Source organism: Diospyros lotus, chromosome 1 (assembly GCF_014633365.1).
Source record: "Diospyros lotus cultivar Yz01 chromosome 1, ASM1463336v1, whole genome shotgun sequence".
Lineage (NCBI taxonomy): Eukaryota > Viridiplantae > Streptophyta > Magnoliopsida > Ericales > Ebenaceae > Diospyros > Diospyros lotus.
Window position 1 is genome coordinate 38,394,839 of NC_068338.1, and position 13,688 is coordinate 38,408,526.

General features: G+C 36.6%; 2 protein-coding genes across 3 annotated transcripts in view; one reads left to right on the top strand and one right to left on the bottom strand.

Moving 5' to 3' along the window:
- LOC127786603 (uncharacterized) overlaps window positions 1–7,351 on the top strand; it is a 38,560-nt gene extending 31,209 nt beyond the window's left edge. Inside the window, exons 10-19 of the mRNA XM_052314100.1 lie at window positions 182–310; window positions 388–486; window positions 582–639; window positions 725–800; window positions 878–1,007; window positions 1,164–1,321; window positions 3,178–3,250; window positions 3,592–3,786; window positions 6,001–6,094; window positions 6,318–7,351. Coding sequence (XP_052170060.1) covers window positions 182–310; window positions 388–486; window positions 582–639; window positions 725–800; window positions 878–1,007; window positions 1,164–1,321; window positions 3,178–3,250; window positions 3,592–3,786; window positions 6,001–6,094; window positions 6,318–7,186 — 1,881 coding nt within the window. The 3' untranslated portion in view covers window positions 7,187–7,351. The remainder of the gene's footprint in view (window positions 1–181; window positions 311–387; window positions 487–581; window positions 640–724; window positions 801–877; window positions 1,008–1,163; window positions 1,322–3,177; window positions 3,251–3,591; window positions 3,787–6,000; window positions 6,095–6,317) is intronic.
- A 59-nt stretch (window positions 7,352–7,410) lies between these two features.
- Window positions 7,411–12,377, bottom strand: LOC127786609 (basic leucine zipper 9). 2 transcript variants are annotated; one of them, XM_052314120.1, is made up of 6 exons: window positions 11,893–12,377; window positions 9,421–9,538; window positions 8,819–8,942; window positions 8,666–8,741; window positions 8,233–8,358; window positions 7,411–7,850 (listed from the first exon to the last, which is right to left on the bottom strand). In XM_052314120.1, the coding sequence occupies exons 1-6, from the start codon at window positions 12,202–12,204 to the stop codon at window positions 7,569–7,571; spliced, it is 1,038 nt and encodes a 345-aa protein (XP_052170080.1). In that variant the 5' UTR covers window positions 12,205–12,377; the 3' UTR covers window positions 7,411–7,568. The 2 variants fall into 2 exon arrangements, with proteins under 2 accessions (XP_052170080.1, XP_052170072.1); XM_052314112.1 differs by having other exon boundaries at window positions 8,819–8,981; window positions 11,893–12,373.
- Window positions 12,378–13,688: the final 1,311 nt, after the last annotated feature.

A 13,688-nucleotide genomic window follows, 5' to 3' on the forward strand; every position in this document is an offset into this window, starting at 1 on the left:
CCATTCGATATCTTTGTGTATATGAAGCTTTCTTTACAAAATAATTAGATTAGTTTAAGATCTGGGGTCACAGTTTTATTTTTTGTTCACAGTTTACTTTTTTGAGTCCCAGTTGTAGAGTTTGCAGTTACTTCTATCTTGTTTTCTAGGTGATCAATTATTAGAACATTTAAATTTGCAGGGCGACCATGTGGCACTCCTGTCTGCCTTTGCAGAAATGGGACTTAAGTTGCGCTTGGACTTGCCAGAGCAGGCTATGGAGGTTACTAGTTTGTTATTCCGCAATACAACACCTGCAAGTGAAGCTGTTGTATGTATGCCTGCTTTCTTCTTGGATTGACCATAGTCTTGTGTAGGATCTTATAATGATAATCTTTTCTTATTTAGGCCACAATGAAATCTTTGGCTGATCAAAGAACAAAAAACCTGAAAGTCATACAGGAAAAGATGAAACTCAACCAAAAAGAAATTAAACGTTTCAATCCTGTGAGTTCTTGTTTTATCTTGTTCTATTGATGTTTTTAGTAAAATTTCAATTGAGTTTTCTCCATGTCTTATGAAATAACAATATATCTCCACAGGTTGATGCTTTTCCAGGAGACATTGTGATCTTTTCACGGGTACTTAATCTGCTTAGAGGTCTGTAATAAATCCATAGTCCTTGCCTCATAATGTTAAAAGAATTGTGCTGACTTAATTTACATACTTACATGGATTCATTCAGGGCTTTCTTCTACAATGGATGTTCGCATAAGTTACCTAGATATAATGAGACCCTTTGCTGAGTCTGTTTTGCAAGGGTAAGTGTGTCCAGAGTCCCTATCATCACAGTTTCTTAACTTGTAATCTGATTGAAGTGCGGGATAACTTGTCTCAGCAATATTAGTATGGGACCAGCATTCAATGCACAGTGGATTTTTGACACACCTGTTCGTTCTGATGTGGAGGCCAAGCTGAGGCAGCTTTTGGTGGAGTTGGGGAATGCTGATAAAATCCTTGGAATCCAGGTATGCGTTTCTATTAACTTTACACATTTATGAATAAAACTTAATGGATAATAACTCAGTGTATATTTTTCATTTGTGCGGCCTTTGTCAAAGTATGATTTGTATTCTCTAAGTCTGGTTTCTGTATTTGTTAACTTTTTCCCCTGGTAACCTTAGGTATGTGCCTATAAGGATGGAGAAGTGATCATTGATACTTCTGCTGGAGTACTTGGAAGATATGATCCTCGTCCAGTTCAGCCTGATAGTTTATTCCCTGTTTTTTCTGTTACAAAGGGTATAACTGCTGGCATGTTACATTGGCTGATTGATAACAGGTTATATTTTCTTCCCAATTTCGTATTTGAAATCTATACATGCTAAGGATGAAAGGAAATGCTTGCAAGGATAAAAATATATTTTCTTGTTTCTATTTATGATGAAAAAATTAATATCTTTGTTTCCTTTAAGCTTATTTCCCTTTGATATTTTCATGCGCTTGGTCTTGCTTTGAACATCAGACTTGTACTATTTTTTCGTAGCAACAGTAGGTTGTCCATTTGTGACTGGAAGGTAATGGGTTCAAGTTGTGGAAACAAACCTCTTTGCAAAGCTAGGGTAGGGTTGCTTACAAAAGTGACTCTCTCTCGACCCTTGGCAATGTGGAGGAGTCTCATGCATCGGGGACAGCTTTTCTTTGACCTGCTAATGATTGCATACTTGGATCTTAAACTTTATGAATTGTGAACATCAAAATAAGGTCCAACTTTATGGTAGTATTTGTGCCATATGAACAAACTACATCAGTGTTGACTCATGATAAAAATTGTTCCCTAGTTTGGATATAATACAGTGAAAATTACTGAATCAACCATCAAGGACACCATCACATGTGCATGTAAAGGGATAGTTAAGTCGACAATGACCTATAATGCATAGACATGAATTGTAGGTCTTCTATAAAATATGCAATTGGAAGGAGGATTAATTTTTGGAATTGCAGCAGGTTCTCAAACATGTATAACTGCAATGATTTTTTTTTTTTCTCATCTCAATATTTTTTGTGATTTGACATTTTTTTTTTTTAAATCAAAACCTGGTTTCTACTGATGGTTATCTTACTGCACAACTAGCACCTTCAACTTGCCGTTTACTCATAAGCTGAGTGAAGAGATCTATTGGTATTATTATTAGCTGTATTCAGCATTTTGTTTGATGCATAAGTATGTTATCTAATATTTAGAATATTGACCACCTAATAAATCTGACAGCTATAGAGCTAGTTATTGGTATGCTCCATATCCTGTATTCTAGTATAACCCTGATTTGGAATTTTAGAATCTAGAATTTTGCCCATACCTGGTGCATGTATCTACTTGGGTAGCGTTTGTTAAAATGAGCAAGATAAGAGAGTATCAAGATAAGACTGAAATGTTTTCTAGATCAAGATATAGAATGGTTAAGATAAGGTTAGGAAACATTTCAAAATTTTTATCAAACAGTTTGTTAAATTTTTTAGAATGCACTAGACGACACAAGCGTCATTTTTTTCTTATCTGTAAGAACCAAGATATGTTTATCTTGAGAGGGGGAGAGATAAGCATATTTGAAAAAATCAAGATAAGAAGTCACTTGACTTCTCTTTTAAGGGTCACCAGATAAGTTTAACAAATATGTTGAAAATAACAAACATTTGGAATACTTTCCATATTTGACATTTTCCACTCCATATCTTGGTTAACAAACACTACCTTGACATATAAATCTTAATAGGGACCAGGTAATTCAAGACTCAACCTAAGATGATGTGGGTTTTTCATAACAAGTCAGTTTTATATATTTAGGAGTCCATGGCATGAACGAATATTCATGAAAGTGCTTGGCACAAAATGAATATCCATGAAAGCAATAATCAGAACCTCATTCCTGACAAAGAATGCTTGACTTCCACGTGCAAATATAACATGCATCTGCATTTTCATGTTTTTATGGAATGTATTGGCTCCTTCCTTAGGGGAGCCATTCCCTGCTTGACATAACATGGATTTTATTATTATTTTTCTGTGTGAAAATTATCTTATTATTAACTGACACTGGTTGGTTCTTCTTGTTTGTTATATAAGTACTTTAAAGAACTGATTCGCAACACAACTAGAAGGAAGGGGTGTAATTGTTTTTAAATGTTATCCTGCAGAAAGGTGAAGCTTGAAGAAAATGTCGCAGACGTTTGGCCGCAATTCAGATCAGATGGCAAAGATCTGATAAAGGTAAAATGTTTTTGCTTTTCTACTCCTAAACTTGTTTTCCTGTCATTATAAGTTCTTAAAAATCTCTACTGTTCCTTATTTTATTGCTGAGAAAAAATAATGGGAAGTTACAGGATCAAAAACATGACCTTTTATTTTATGATGTTCAATTCTTGAAGGAGCAGCTTTTTTTGTTTTTTCTTTTCTTTTCTTTTTTTCCTCCCCTTTTTCTTGCCTTTCTGAATGTAAAAATCAAGCATGTTAAATGCCTTAATTTCCTTTAGTTTTCTTTATGTATGAATTTTTGACACAAGCAGAAAAACATCTTTGTTTATTTTACTAATTTTCCTTCTATTGAGTAGGTTCATCATGTGCTTAATCATACTTCTGGTCTCCATAATGCATTGGCCGGTCTTACACGAGAAAATCCTTTACTGATGCTCGATTGGGATGAGTGTTTGAATTGCATTGCATTGTCAGTCCCTGAGACTGAGCCTGGTCGTCAGCAGCTGTATCATTATCTGTCTTTTGGCTGGCTATGTGGTGGAATTATTGAGGTATTATTGCACTGTTAATTTTGAAATTATATGCCAGTTTTGGTGCTTCATTCATTCACCTGAAGCTTTTTATTTTTTTTAACACTGTACTTCAATTATCTGTTTATATGCTTCAAATATACCAGTGACTTCAAAATTTTCATTTTTTCCACTGTAAATTGATATTTTCTAGAACCACAATCTTGTTGATTATATGCTTGAGGTTAAATCCAAGTTCTAATGTCAGCAATAGGAAAAGGGCCGATAGGTACACAAATTTATTTGCCAAGCCTCCCTTTTTAACGGCTTCTTTGGTTCTGATTATAGCACAAACTTGAAGGTCACCGTGATTTTTTTTTTACCCAAGTTAAAATGCTTGAATTTCAGATCCTGGTTCTCTGAAATATATGTGTATATATATCTCAAAATCAAGGCACTGTTTTTGTACTGTTGTGGCTGGGTAAATTGCTGCTATCAACTGGGAATCTGTTGAATTAAGAAACTAGAAAATGATATCATGGATCAACATCGAGTTAAGGGTCCTCAACTCAAAGCAAAGAGAAAAGTGGATAAGAATAATTTGCTACTTCAGCAACTCTATATTTTTGCTTAATAAATATAATAATATCAAAAAGCAACCCTGTATAAAAACAATGAGCTCACCAGCTAAAATAACTGATTTAGAAATAAAAGAAGCATAGAAAAGACAAGGGTATATATGTAGAAAACCAGAAAAAACAAAGAGTAGAGAATAGAGCTTTCCTGTGCGCCTTCAAAAGCTCTACTGTTCTTCTGTTACAGATGTTGGATCACTGTAAAAGGAAGAAGATGCAAAGTTTTCTCTGCCCAAGAATGGAAAACTAGTCCTAAATGAACCAAAAGTTCAAGACTGAAGCCAACATGGCCTACTGAGGACCCGGGCAAGATTAAAAGGCACCAATCCATCAAATGCTGGTTTAAGAATAGCTCCATGAGATATCTTTTCTAGGGAATGGATTTGCTGCTGTCATGAAGAACATATTAGGAAGAACTTACAGAAAAAGAACCTCCAGACAGTCCCACCAAACCCAGCTGTCTTCAGGACAAAATGGGGCATGATCATCCCAAGACCTTAAAATGCTGTCAGAGAATACAATTCCTTCCCAAAAATTACTCCTGGAAGGAGGAGAGCAAGCAGAACCAAAGAAGCCTGAAAACTATATCCCTGTCCTTGGCTAAGAAAGAGAGGCCTAGAAAGTAATGCACAAGGGATCTAGTACCACAGAAAAATCCCACCAAAACTTAATCCTTGTACTGTCACCAACACTAATTCACAAAAACCTGAGGAAAACCTCCCAAAATGACACAATAGCTCTCCAAACCTGTCCCAAGAAACATCAAAGTAGCTAGCTCCCAGTGACCTATTGCCCCTAGAGCAATGGGAATTTACTGAAATTATTGTTCACCGCAGATGGTAACTATGGCAAACAAACTTCCATAACTATGGCCACTTGCCAAGAAGGTTTTCTGAACAATAATATTGTTAATTCCTGACCCTTTTTCTTATAAAGAAAAGAACACCTTCCAATTAAAAAGTTTATATTCATCCTTAACCACCCCCTTTTCCCATGCAGAAAATCTCTGTAGAGCTTCTCTTATCTATCAGAAACCAAAATCAGGATGCAAATAAGTGACATTGTATTAGAGGGGTGGCAGGCAATGTACTTTTCATATGCTTGTATCTTTCCACAACATTATTCATAACAACTTTGGACTTAAAAATTATGATCCTAAATTACCCACACAACCATAAGAATAATCTCACTTCTACGAAGGTTACTCCAGAAAGCAAAAGCCTCAACATATGAGTTCTACCTTAAATATCTCAGTCCCAGACTTCTTTGCTCCAACCAACCATCGTTAATATTAGAAATGAGAGCCTGGATATTTATTTTTGCCCCATCATAACTTTAATCAGTTCTGTTATTTCTGCACTTTTTCCACTCAAATAGATTCATCTATCTCATGTGTGCATTTTTGAATGACATTGGCCAATATCATTTCTGTTAGCCCATCCAATATGCTGTATAGAGCCCTTTTCAGATGCACGTAGTGAATATAATATGATCTTGAAAATCTTTATCAGGGTCCCATTTTTAACATACTGGCAAGACAAAAAGAGGGTTTTACTGTACTTTTGAACGTCTCTGCCATTCTCAGCTTCAATTGATTGAAAAAATTATGTTTATGTTGCAGCATGCATCTGGAAAGAAGTTCCAGGAAATTCTGGAAGAAGCTTTCATTCGCCCCTTGAACATTGAAGGCGAGCTTTATATTGGAATTCCTCCAGGTGGTTAGCCTTCCATTGGATTTCTGGTCTCTCATTTCAGTGTTGGATGCTACTTGAGCATGCACTTTAGCGTGCCACAGCATCGTGTTTTTATCTGAGTAATAAGTATTTACCTTTGCTTCCCTGTAAAAGTGCATTATCTTGTTCACATAAGTCGTTATCTATGAAATTATAATTCTCTTTATCAATATCTGTCACAGTAACATTGGTGGCTTTGCTCCAGGTGTGGAATCTCGGCTCGCAACACTTGCATTGGACTCAGATGATCTCAAAAAGATTTCAGGTATCCAAAACCGTCCAGAACTGCCCTCATCCTTCCAGCCAGAAGACATTTCCCAGCTAGCAACCACGCTTCCCGTTCTATTCAACACCCTAAATGTTCGCCGTGCCATTATACCTGCTGCTAATGGGCATTGCTCAGCCCGTGCACTTGCACGCTACTATGCAGCACTAGTAGACGGTGGCGTGGTCCCGGCACCACATCCCTCATCTTCCAAGCCACCACTTGGCAGCCATCCGCACTACCCCAAATTCCCTTCCCCAAAATCCCAAAAGCAACAGAAGGGCGGCAAGAGAAAGGAGTTCATAACAGCCTCAAATGGTGTCAACGCTTCTGTTGGTTCTACTTCTAATGGTGGTGTTGGTAGGAAGTCTGGCGAAGGCTACGTTAAGGTTCCTGTCAGCAGCCCAACTAAAACTGAAACCTCAACAATCGCTGCTAATCATGGCGCTGGAAGCAAGATTTTTAGTAATCCTAAAATTCATGATGCATTTTTGGGTACCGGGGAGTATGAGAACTTGGCTCTGCCAAATGGGAAATTTGGGCTAGGGTTTACGAGGTATTATGCCAAGGATGGGACCCTTGTTGGCTTTGGGCACTCAGGCATGGGTGGATCAACAGGCTACTGTGACATAAAGAACAAGTTCTCAATTGCAGTAACCCTGAACAAAATGTCATTTGGCACTGCTACAGGAAAAGTAATTCAGTTTGTTTGCTCGGAGCTAGGCATTCCTCCACCAGATGAGTTTTCCAGATTCACCGGGAGCGGAGGTAGCATGCAGGCTGATTTAGAAATACCACTGATTAACTGAGGAATGAGAATCCTTGTTCCTTCTATCACTGTTGTACGAGCATAAATAATAATTGATTGGACGTAGATGATTATGCCACGTGAAATGATTGTAGATGGCGATTTAGTTGATTATGAGGAAACCACAATTGCCAATATTGAATCTCATCTGCAATTTGGTTCATAACCTTTATGTGGTGTTTGATTTGCAGCACTAGTCTTGTTTTAAGTATGCAAATTCAATGCTGATGGAGACACGGGCTCTTCCCCGTTAGAAATTAGAATCTTCCATAAAACTTATTGCTATACACTGATTACTCTACTGCATTCCAGGATACAAAACAAGCCAGTGATAAAGGAGGTTTTACTGGGGGGAGGTTACAGAACAACAATTAACAATAGCCCTACTTGGAAACGGTAGGTACACGATTTACCCATGTCCAATTCTCGGCCGAGCAGTTGGCTCCGTCACTGAGAATGCCGTTCTTGACATTGTCATTGAAGGCACCGGGACTTTCAAGTTCAATCGGTTTCGTCATTCCGGTATATAAGGCATCCTCACCATGGACAGCCATTGTTGGCTTGTGACTGCTAGTCGACTGAGGCGTGCTCAAATGGTTCTGTAGAAGATTACTCAAACTGGAAGTCAATGATCCTCTAGTAACCATATCTTCAGCTAGCTTAACCTGGGAGCAGCAGTAGAAAATTAATGAGAGAGAACGTTTCAACATAATTAGGACTAGTAGTTGCCCGGTGTAAAAACTTGCAAGTTGACGAGGGGAATAGAATGCAAGAAATGGTAGCATTTTCTAATATATAACGTTACCTATTCATGCTTTATTCCCCAATCAATTACTAGTAAGCACTAATCCCAGTTGGTGGGATCAGCTAAATGAATTTTAGACATCCGACTAGAATGAAATTATTATGACAAATTAATGCAGTTTAGGAATCTATGAAAAGATATCAAAGTATCAAAATGTCATGTTGATTTTTAGGATATCCACTTTCCAAGAACTGCATTGGATTTTATTATTGAACCACAAGATAAAGGGAGAAGCATGGTACCTTGGCTCTCAAAGCTTCAACATCTGATTTAAGCACTCTATTGTTGGTGGCAGCATCTTTAAATTGTTGAGTAGTGCCAGTAAGTTGCTTTAACAAAGATGCGTTCTCTCCACGCAGTTGCTCAACCTGGGATAAGTATAAATTAATGTTCTAAGACAATGAATATATAAAGAACTAAAAAGTCTGCATGTGGGCTTTGTGCACATAAAACTAGTAAAAGACGCCACAAGAAAAGGCATTCCTCCAGGCATGCACTGGGTGAGTTGCAGGGAAGACCAGGAAAAAGACGAATCTTATAAAAAGCTCCCAAGCCAAATAAATGTCAGACAAATTCCTGTTATCCAATTAATTTCCCCCGGCATTTTGAAGTGTAAGGATATGTTTTGACCTTGGGCAATTCAACTAACACATGGTAGGAAAAATTAGTAGTTACCTGAAGCTCAAGCTCAGCCAGCTGTGCTTGTTTTCTCCTCCTCGAGCGCCTAGCAGACTCCCTGTTTGAAACCATTCTGAAACCGCAGCAATGGCCTTGGCTCAAGATCTAACTCATAACTCTAAACTCTCTTATTCATAGATATAAATCTACCTTTTGATGCGTTTCATATCAATAGTATCGGTGCCCTTTTTGTAAATACCAGCTTCTGTATCCATATCATCATCGTCTGATTGCTCGTGTGAGGAATTACTGGTAGCTCCTGTTGCTTGATTATCTGTGGTTTTCGGTTTAGTACTTGAATTTGGACTTCTAACTGAACAATCACAGTTTATCAGGAAATTAAACAACAAAAAACATTTAATTCAAACTTTGCGGAAATATTTTTAGGAACAAGTAACTTCATGGAGAAGACATGTCAGACCTATGTTGTTTGCTAGAATCCAATGACAACCAACAAGACTTGCATAAATATATGAATATAATTGTATAGATGCATATAGACTCAGACGTATTCATTTCATTCAGTTCTCTGAGCATTATAGATATGAACAAGCAACTCCACAGCAAATACATTTATTCTGTAATACCAAAGAAAGGCAGTTTGTCTCAACTCATTATGAACAGCACTTGCATGCAAGCAACATACCTATGTGTGTGTGTGTGTATACACATCTATACGCACATGTGTGCACCTGAGCATGTGTATCCACAGACAAACACAAATATGATGCATCCATCTTAGTTTTTCATACCACACATTGATGACTGGGAACCAATAGGTACTGAGGTACCAGACTGCTTCGAAGTGACACTTTCACACCACAGATTGGTGTCTGTTAGTCCACCATAACTTGAAAAATCGTTCATGACCTGGTAGTACAAGAAGAATATATAAGTTACAGACATATATTCCACAACAGATAAGCAACTAATATGTATGGCTTAAACACAAAATGGTCTTGAGGTTTATTCTGTTTATATCATTTACTATTTCCTTCATCTCTATCTTGGGATTACCGCCCTTGTGTGGTCCCCCGCAGCTCGTGCCCTCGATTTCGGCAGAAGAGGTAAATCGCAAGTGGAGGCTTTGCCTCATTGTGCAGAACAAAGAATCGAACTCACGACCTTCTAGTGCAAATCCCAGCTTATCGTGGTCTAACCATTTAACTTGTGCTCTGGGGGCTCCTTCATCTCTATCTTTGTCAGAAGGCAGTAGGAGATTGGCAATGCATTTATAAGTTTTAATGCAAACGCTAAAGCAATGTAGTACTATTTCCCAGTCCAACACCAAGCAAAAAATTATTTTGTAAAGAAAAGCAAAGTAACTGCAGAAATAACTATCAATTTTTTCTATTCTGAAGACTCCTCTCTCTATTTCAGCATTTTTAATACATAAAAGGCTGAATAAGATCAAGGAGACTTAGATTTTTGAATTAACTTTTTGTTTAATAGATCTTGGATTTCAGGCCTAACTTCAGTATAGGATTTGTGTTTCATAAAATCTGTCTCTTATGGTAATTCTACTGTCTCTTTTTCAGTCCCAAAAATGCATTAGATTAGGTATAGAGGCACAAACTTCACTTTTCAATTTGGCCTTGAATTGATCAATTGATTGTTGAACTATGTATTTTGCATTTTATCATTGATTTTTGTCATTTTGATATAATTTTGCAGTCTTGCAGATAAGTAAATTGTTTTTGTTTCCTTCATATGGTGTTAATAGAGGGTTATTGCATAATAGAATTGTGTCATAAGATATTAACATCTCTAACATTAACTAGATATGCAAACTTTAGTACAATCTTTTTCCCCAAAAATTTTGAGTTTATACCTTGCTTGATCTTTCATTGGATTATGGATATAATATTTGAAGAAAAGCATTGCCTAAAATAACCTATGTAGCAAATTTTAACTAAAAGGAAAGGCTGTTTTAAACCAAACACCAGTATTATAGACATGAGATGCTATGGCCTTATATTGGAGTTGTAATTTTATATTATTTACACTACTTAAAAATTGTTTTATTTTTTCAAAAATTTTGTGAGAATAACCGTTCTTCAACACAATTCATATCTGTGCTTGAGTCAAATAATGCTATTCCTTCTAGAGCATAATCTTTACTTATAGCTTTTCAATATGGAGATAACATCTATTGGTAAAGGACTAGTAGTTATATTAACGTAAGGATCATCATCAGGCTTACTTTTTCCTATGTTTTCTAAGTGTTCCCTTTGAGCTTTTACCTGATGGCATGAATCCTAGTCATGTTCTATGAATAAAGGTTTTGTCAACTCACCTAGGCAAATTTTAGCCTCCTTTCTAACTTACTACTGTTTCTGTAGGTCATTAGACTTCTAGATCTCACAGGGATGGTATCAATTGTACTGATTACCAAGATTACTACTTCATCTCACAGCACTTTCTGAGGTTCCTAGTCTCTAGAAAGGCTGTCCTGATTCAACTGTACTTGGTTCATTACAGTCATCTTTCAATTCTTTATTCTGAAACTCCTGAAGTAGGTACTTGCAGTCCAACTCACAGAGTGGAGTTATTTTTAGCCAAGGGATATCACGAACAAGCTAAATATAAAGATTTGGGATTTTAAGGAAAGTCTACTCTTGATTTCGGGTAAATCAAATCAAGGCATAAATCAAGAAATTAGCATACTGGTAACTATAACTTGGCTGTATTTCTAATTAGTTTTATTTCCTACTTTCAATTGTTTTTCTTTTCCTAATTAGGATATGTTGACACTCTATATAATCGTTTCTTATTGTATTCTAAGGCAGCTTTTGGAGATTGATTATTAAGCATGCCGAGATATGTCCTCAGTTGCGATTCATTCTCAGTCTTTTAGGATTTCGAGATTTGTTCACATTGGTGTTTTGGCACCACTAAATTCTTGTAATCAAAACAAAACTCAATATAATGAACAAAGAAGGTAATACATTGCACCTACCATTTGACATATTACACTCGAGGTATTTGGTAAAACGAAATTAGAAAATTGTAAACCTAAAAGTGACACTCTTATGGTTCATAAGCACTAGTGCTCATTGACCAGATCATCTCCAAGTAGCTTGCATAGTAGCTAGAGCCGTCAAGAATTCCATTCTTAATCAAACTACCTAACAATTTCCTTGTGCCATAAATAATAAGAAATATCGCAGTAAAAATAGCAACACTAATTTATTATTGTTAGAGAGAGAGAGAGAGAGAGTAACCCGATCTGTGGAAGGGAAAGGAAGTTGAGCTTGTAACAAGTTGCTGAGAAGCGGATCAAAAGAGTGGCCATGGGCAAATAAGACCTTACTCCTAGAGCTCCTACTCTTAGCTTCCGATCCCTGACTGATCTGAGCGCGAATTTCTCCAACTATCTCCTCATCGCGATCCTCCTCCTCATCCTGATCACCGTGATCCTTCTTACTGAACAGCTCTTCGAGTGCCAATTCCGACGGGATCCGCTTCATGTCGCCTCCTCCAAAGATCATCGCGGCCGCCGCGTCGTCCTCCACCGCTGCTTTCTTCTCATCCATTCCACGCCCCCACCGCACCGCCTCACGGACTTGTGCTTTCTCAATTAACCAATCGAAACAGAGCCACGCTCACAGACGGAAAGGTGAAGCATATCATTAGCATTCTGGTTGTTTGTGTTATTATTTAAAATCGAAACAAATATATAAGAAATGGCAAAACCAGCGGGCCAAAGTGACATGTGATGTGTGATGATGCTACAGCTGCTCTCAGCTTGGCTTCGCTAAAAGCCTAAAACTAAAAGCGGAGAGAAATTGCACCACCTGCGCTATGACTACCCCTTTAAGCTTTATCCTTACCACAATCTTTTCTTTTCTTTTTGCCAATTGTTTTTTTATTTTAGACAGTGATATGCATCTTAAACAACAAAATGCTCATTTCATTTTGTTGTGTATTATTTTATTGTGTGTTATCTAATTTCTATTGTATTTATGATAATACATTTTGTGGAATAAATTAATTAATATTTCGTTATTCACACTACATTATTGAACAAAATATCACAATTGACTTTATGAGATAGCTTTCTCTACTTTCACTAGCTTTGTGAAAAGATGATCCAAATTGTTGTGGTGATGGTGCAAAATTGTGCACCCTCAAAAAAAGTATGAACGAAATTGACACGGTATGAAAGACTCATTACGAAATTTTTATCATCTCTTATTGCGATTGTTGATTACTATGGCCCCATCAAAGACTGTGTTTATCATACTCATTAATGATGGGTTTAATCATGATTGAAAATTATTTGAAACTTGTGAATTTTACATTTTTTTAAGATAAATTTGTCTACCCTTTTAATCTCAAGCCGTTTTCTCATTTATTTTCACTCAATTATCTTTCAATCTCCACGTAAATCTCATATAATTCCCAACAAAAAACAAATTGAGACCTCTAGCCTCTATCTAAGCCTAAGCCTAACAACTGATTAGAGACATATGATTTTGTTATTCATATATATACTTAGTTTGTAATACTTAAATATATATAAATAAGCATTTTTGCAAACTTGCTTGCCAAAGCCCTTGCCATAATGGATGGGGATACCCGACACATTTTTTACATGATAGGATATATTCTAATGGAACTCCGATGCTGATAAAAGCATTAATTGGAACCCTTTTTTTTTTTTTTTTAATGTGTGTTGGCATGAATTAATTCAGCCATTGGATGTTGCGAGGTGGCATCAACAAAAAGTTAAATTTATTGTGGATGCCACTAACCATGTGTTGACCAAAAAGATAATGTATCATTTGTCCATATATGTATGCCAAAGTTGGCTTCTTTTTTTCTTTTGCCCTTTTTTACGCCAAACGTTTCATTTGACCAAACTAGTACCACTATTAATTGCCTAATAAATTTTTAAATAATTAATGCTATCTATATGGAAAACATTAATCAAATGTCATTAAAAATAAATTACTTGACATAGTACTCCTCTTTGTGCTTGAATAGGATAGCATTAATTAATGATGTAATTGATTAT

Bases quoted from the DNA above. Each gene is read 5' to 3' on its own strand.
- LOC127786609 (XM_052314112.1), bottom strand. From the start codon at position 12,204: ATGGATGAGAAGAAAGCAGCGGTGGAGGACGACGCGGCGGCCGCGATG. The intron at 8,982-9,420 runs GTATGAAAAACT...GTGATTGTTCAG, and splicing joins TTCCCAGTCATCAATGTGTG to TTAGAAGTCCAAATTCAAGT. The intron at 8,359-8,665 runs GTAACTACTAAT...TACTTATCCCAG, and splicing joins TGGCTGAGCTTGAGCTTCAG to GTTGAGCAACTGCGTGGAGA.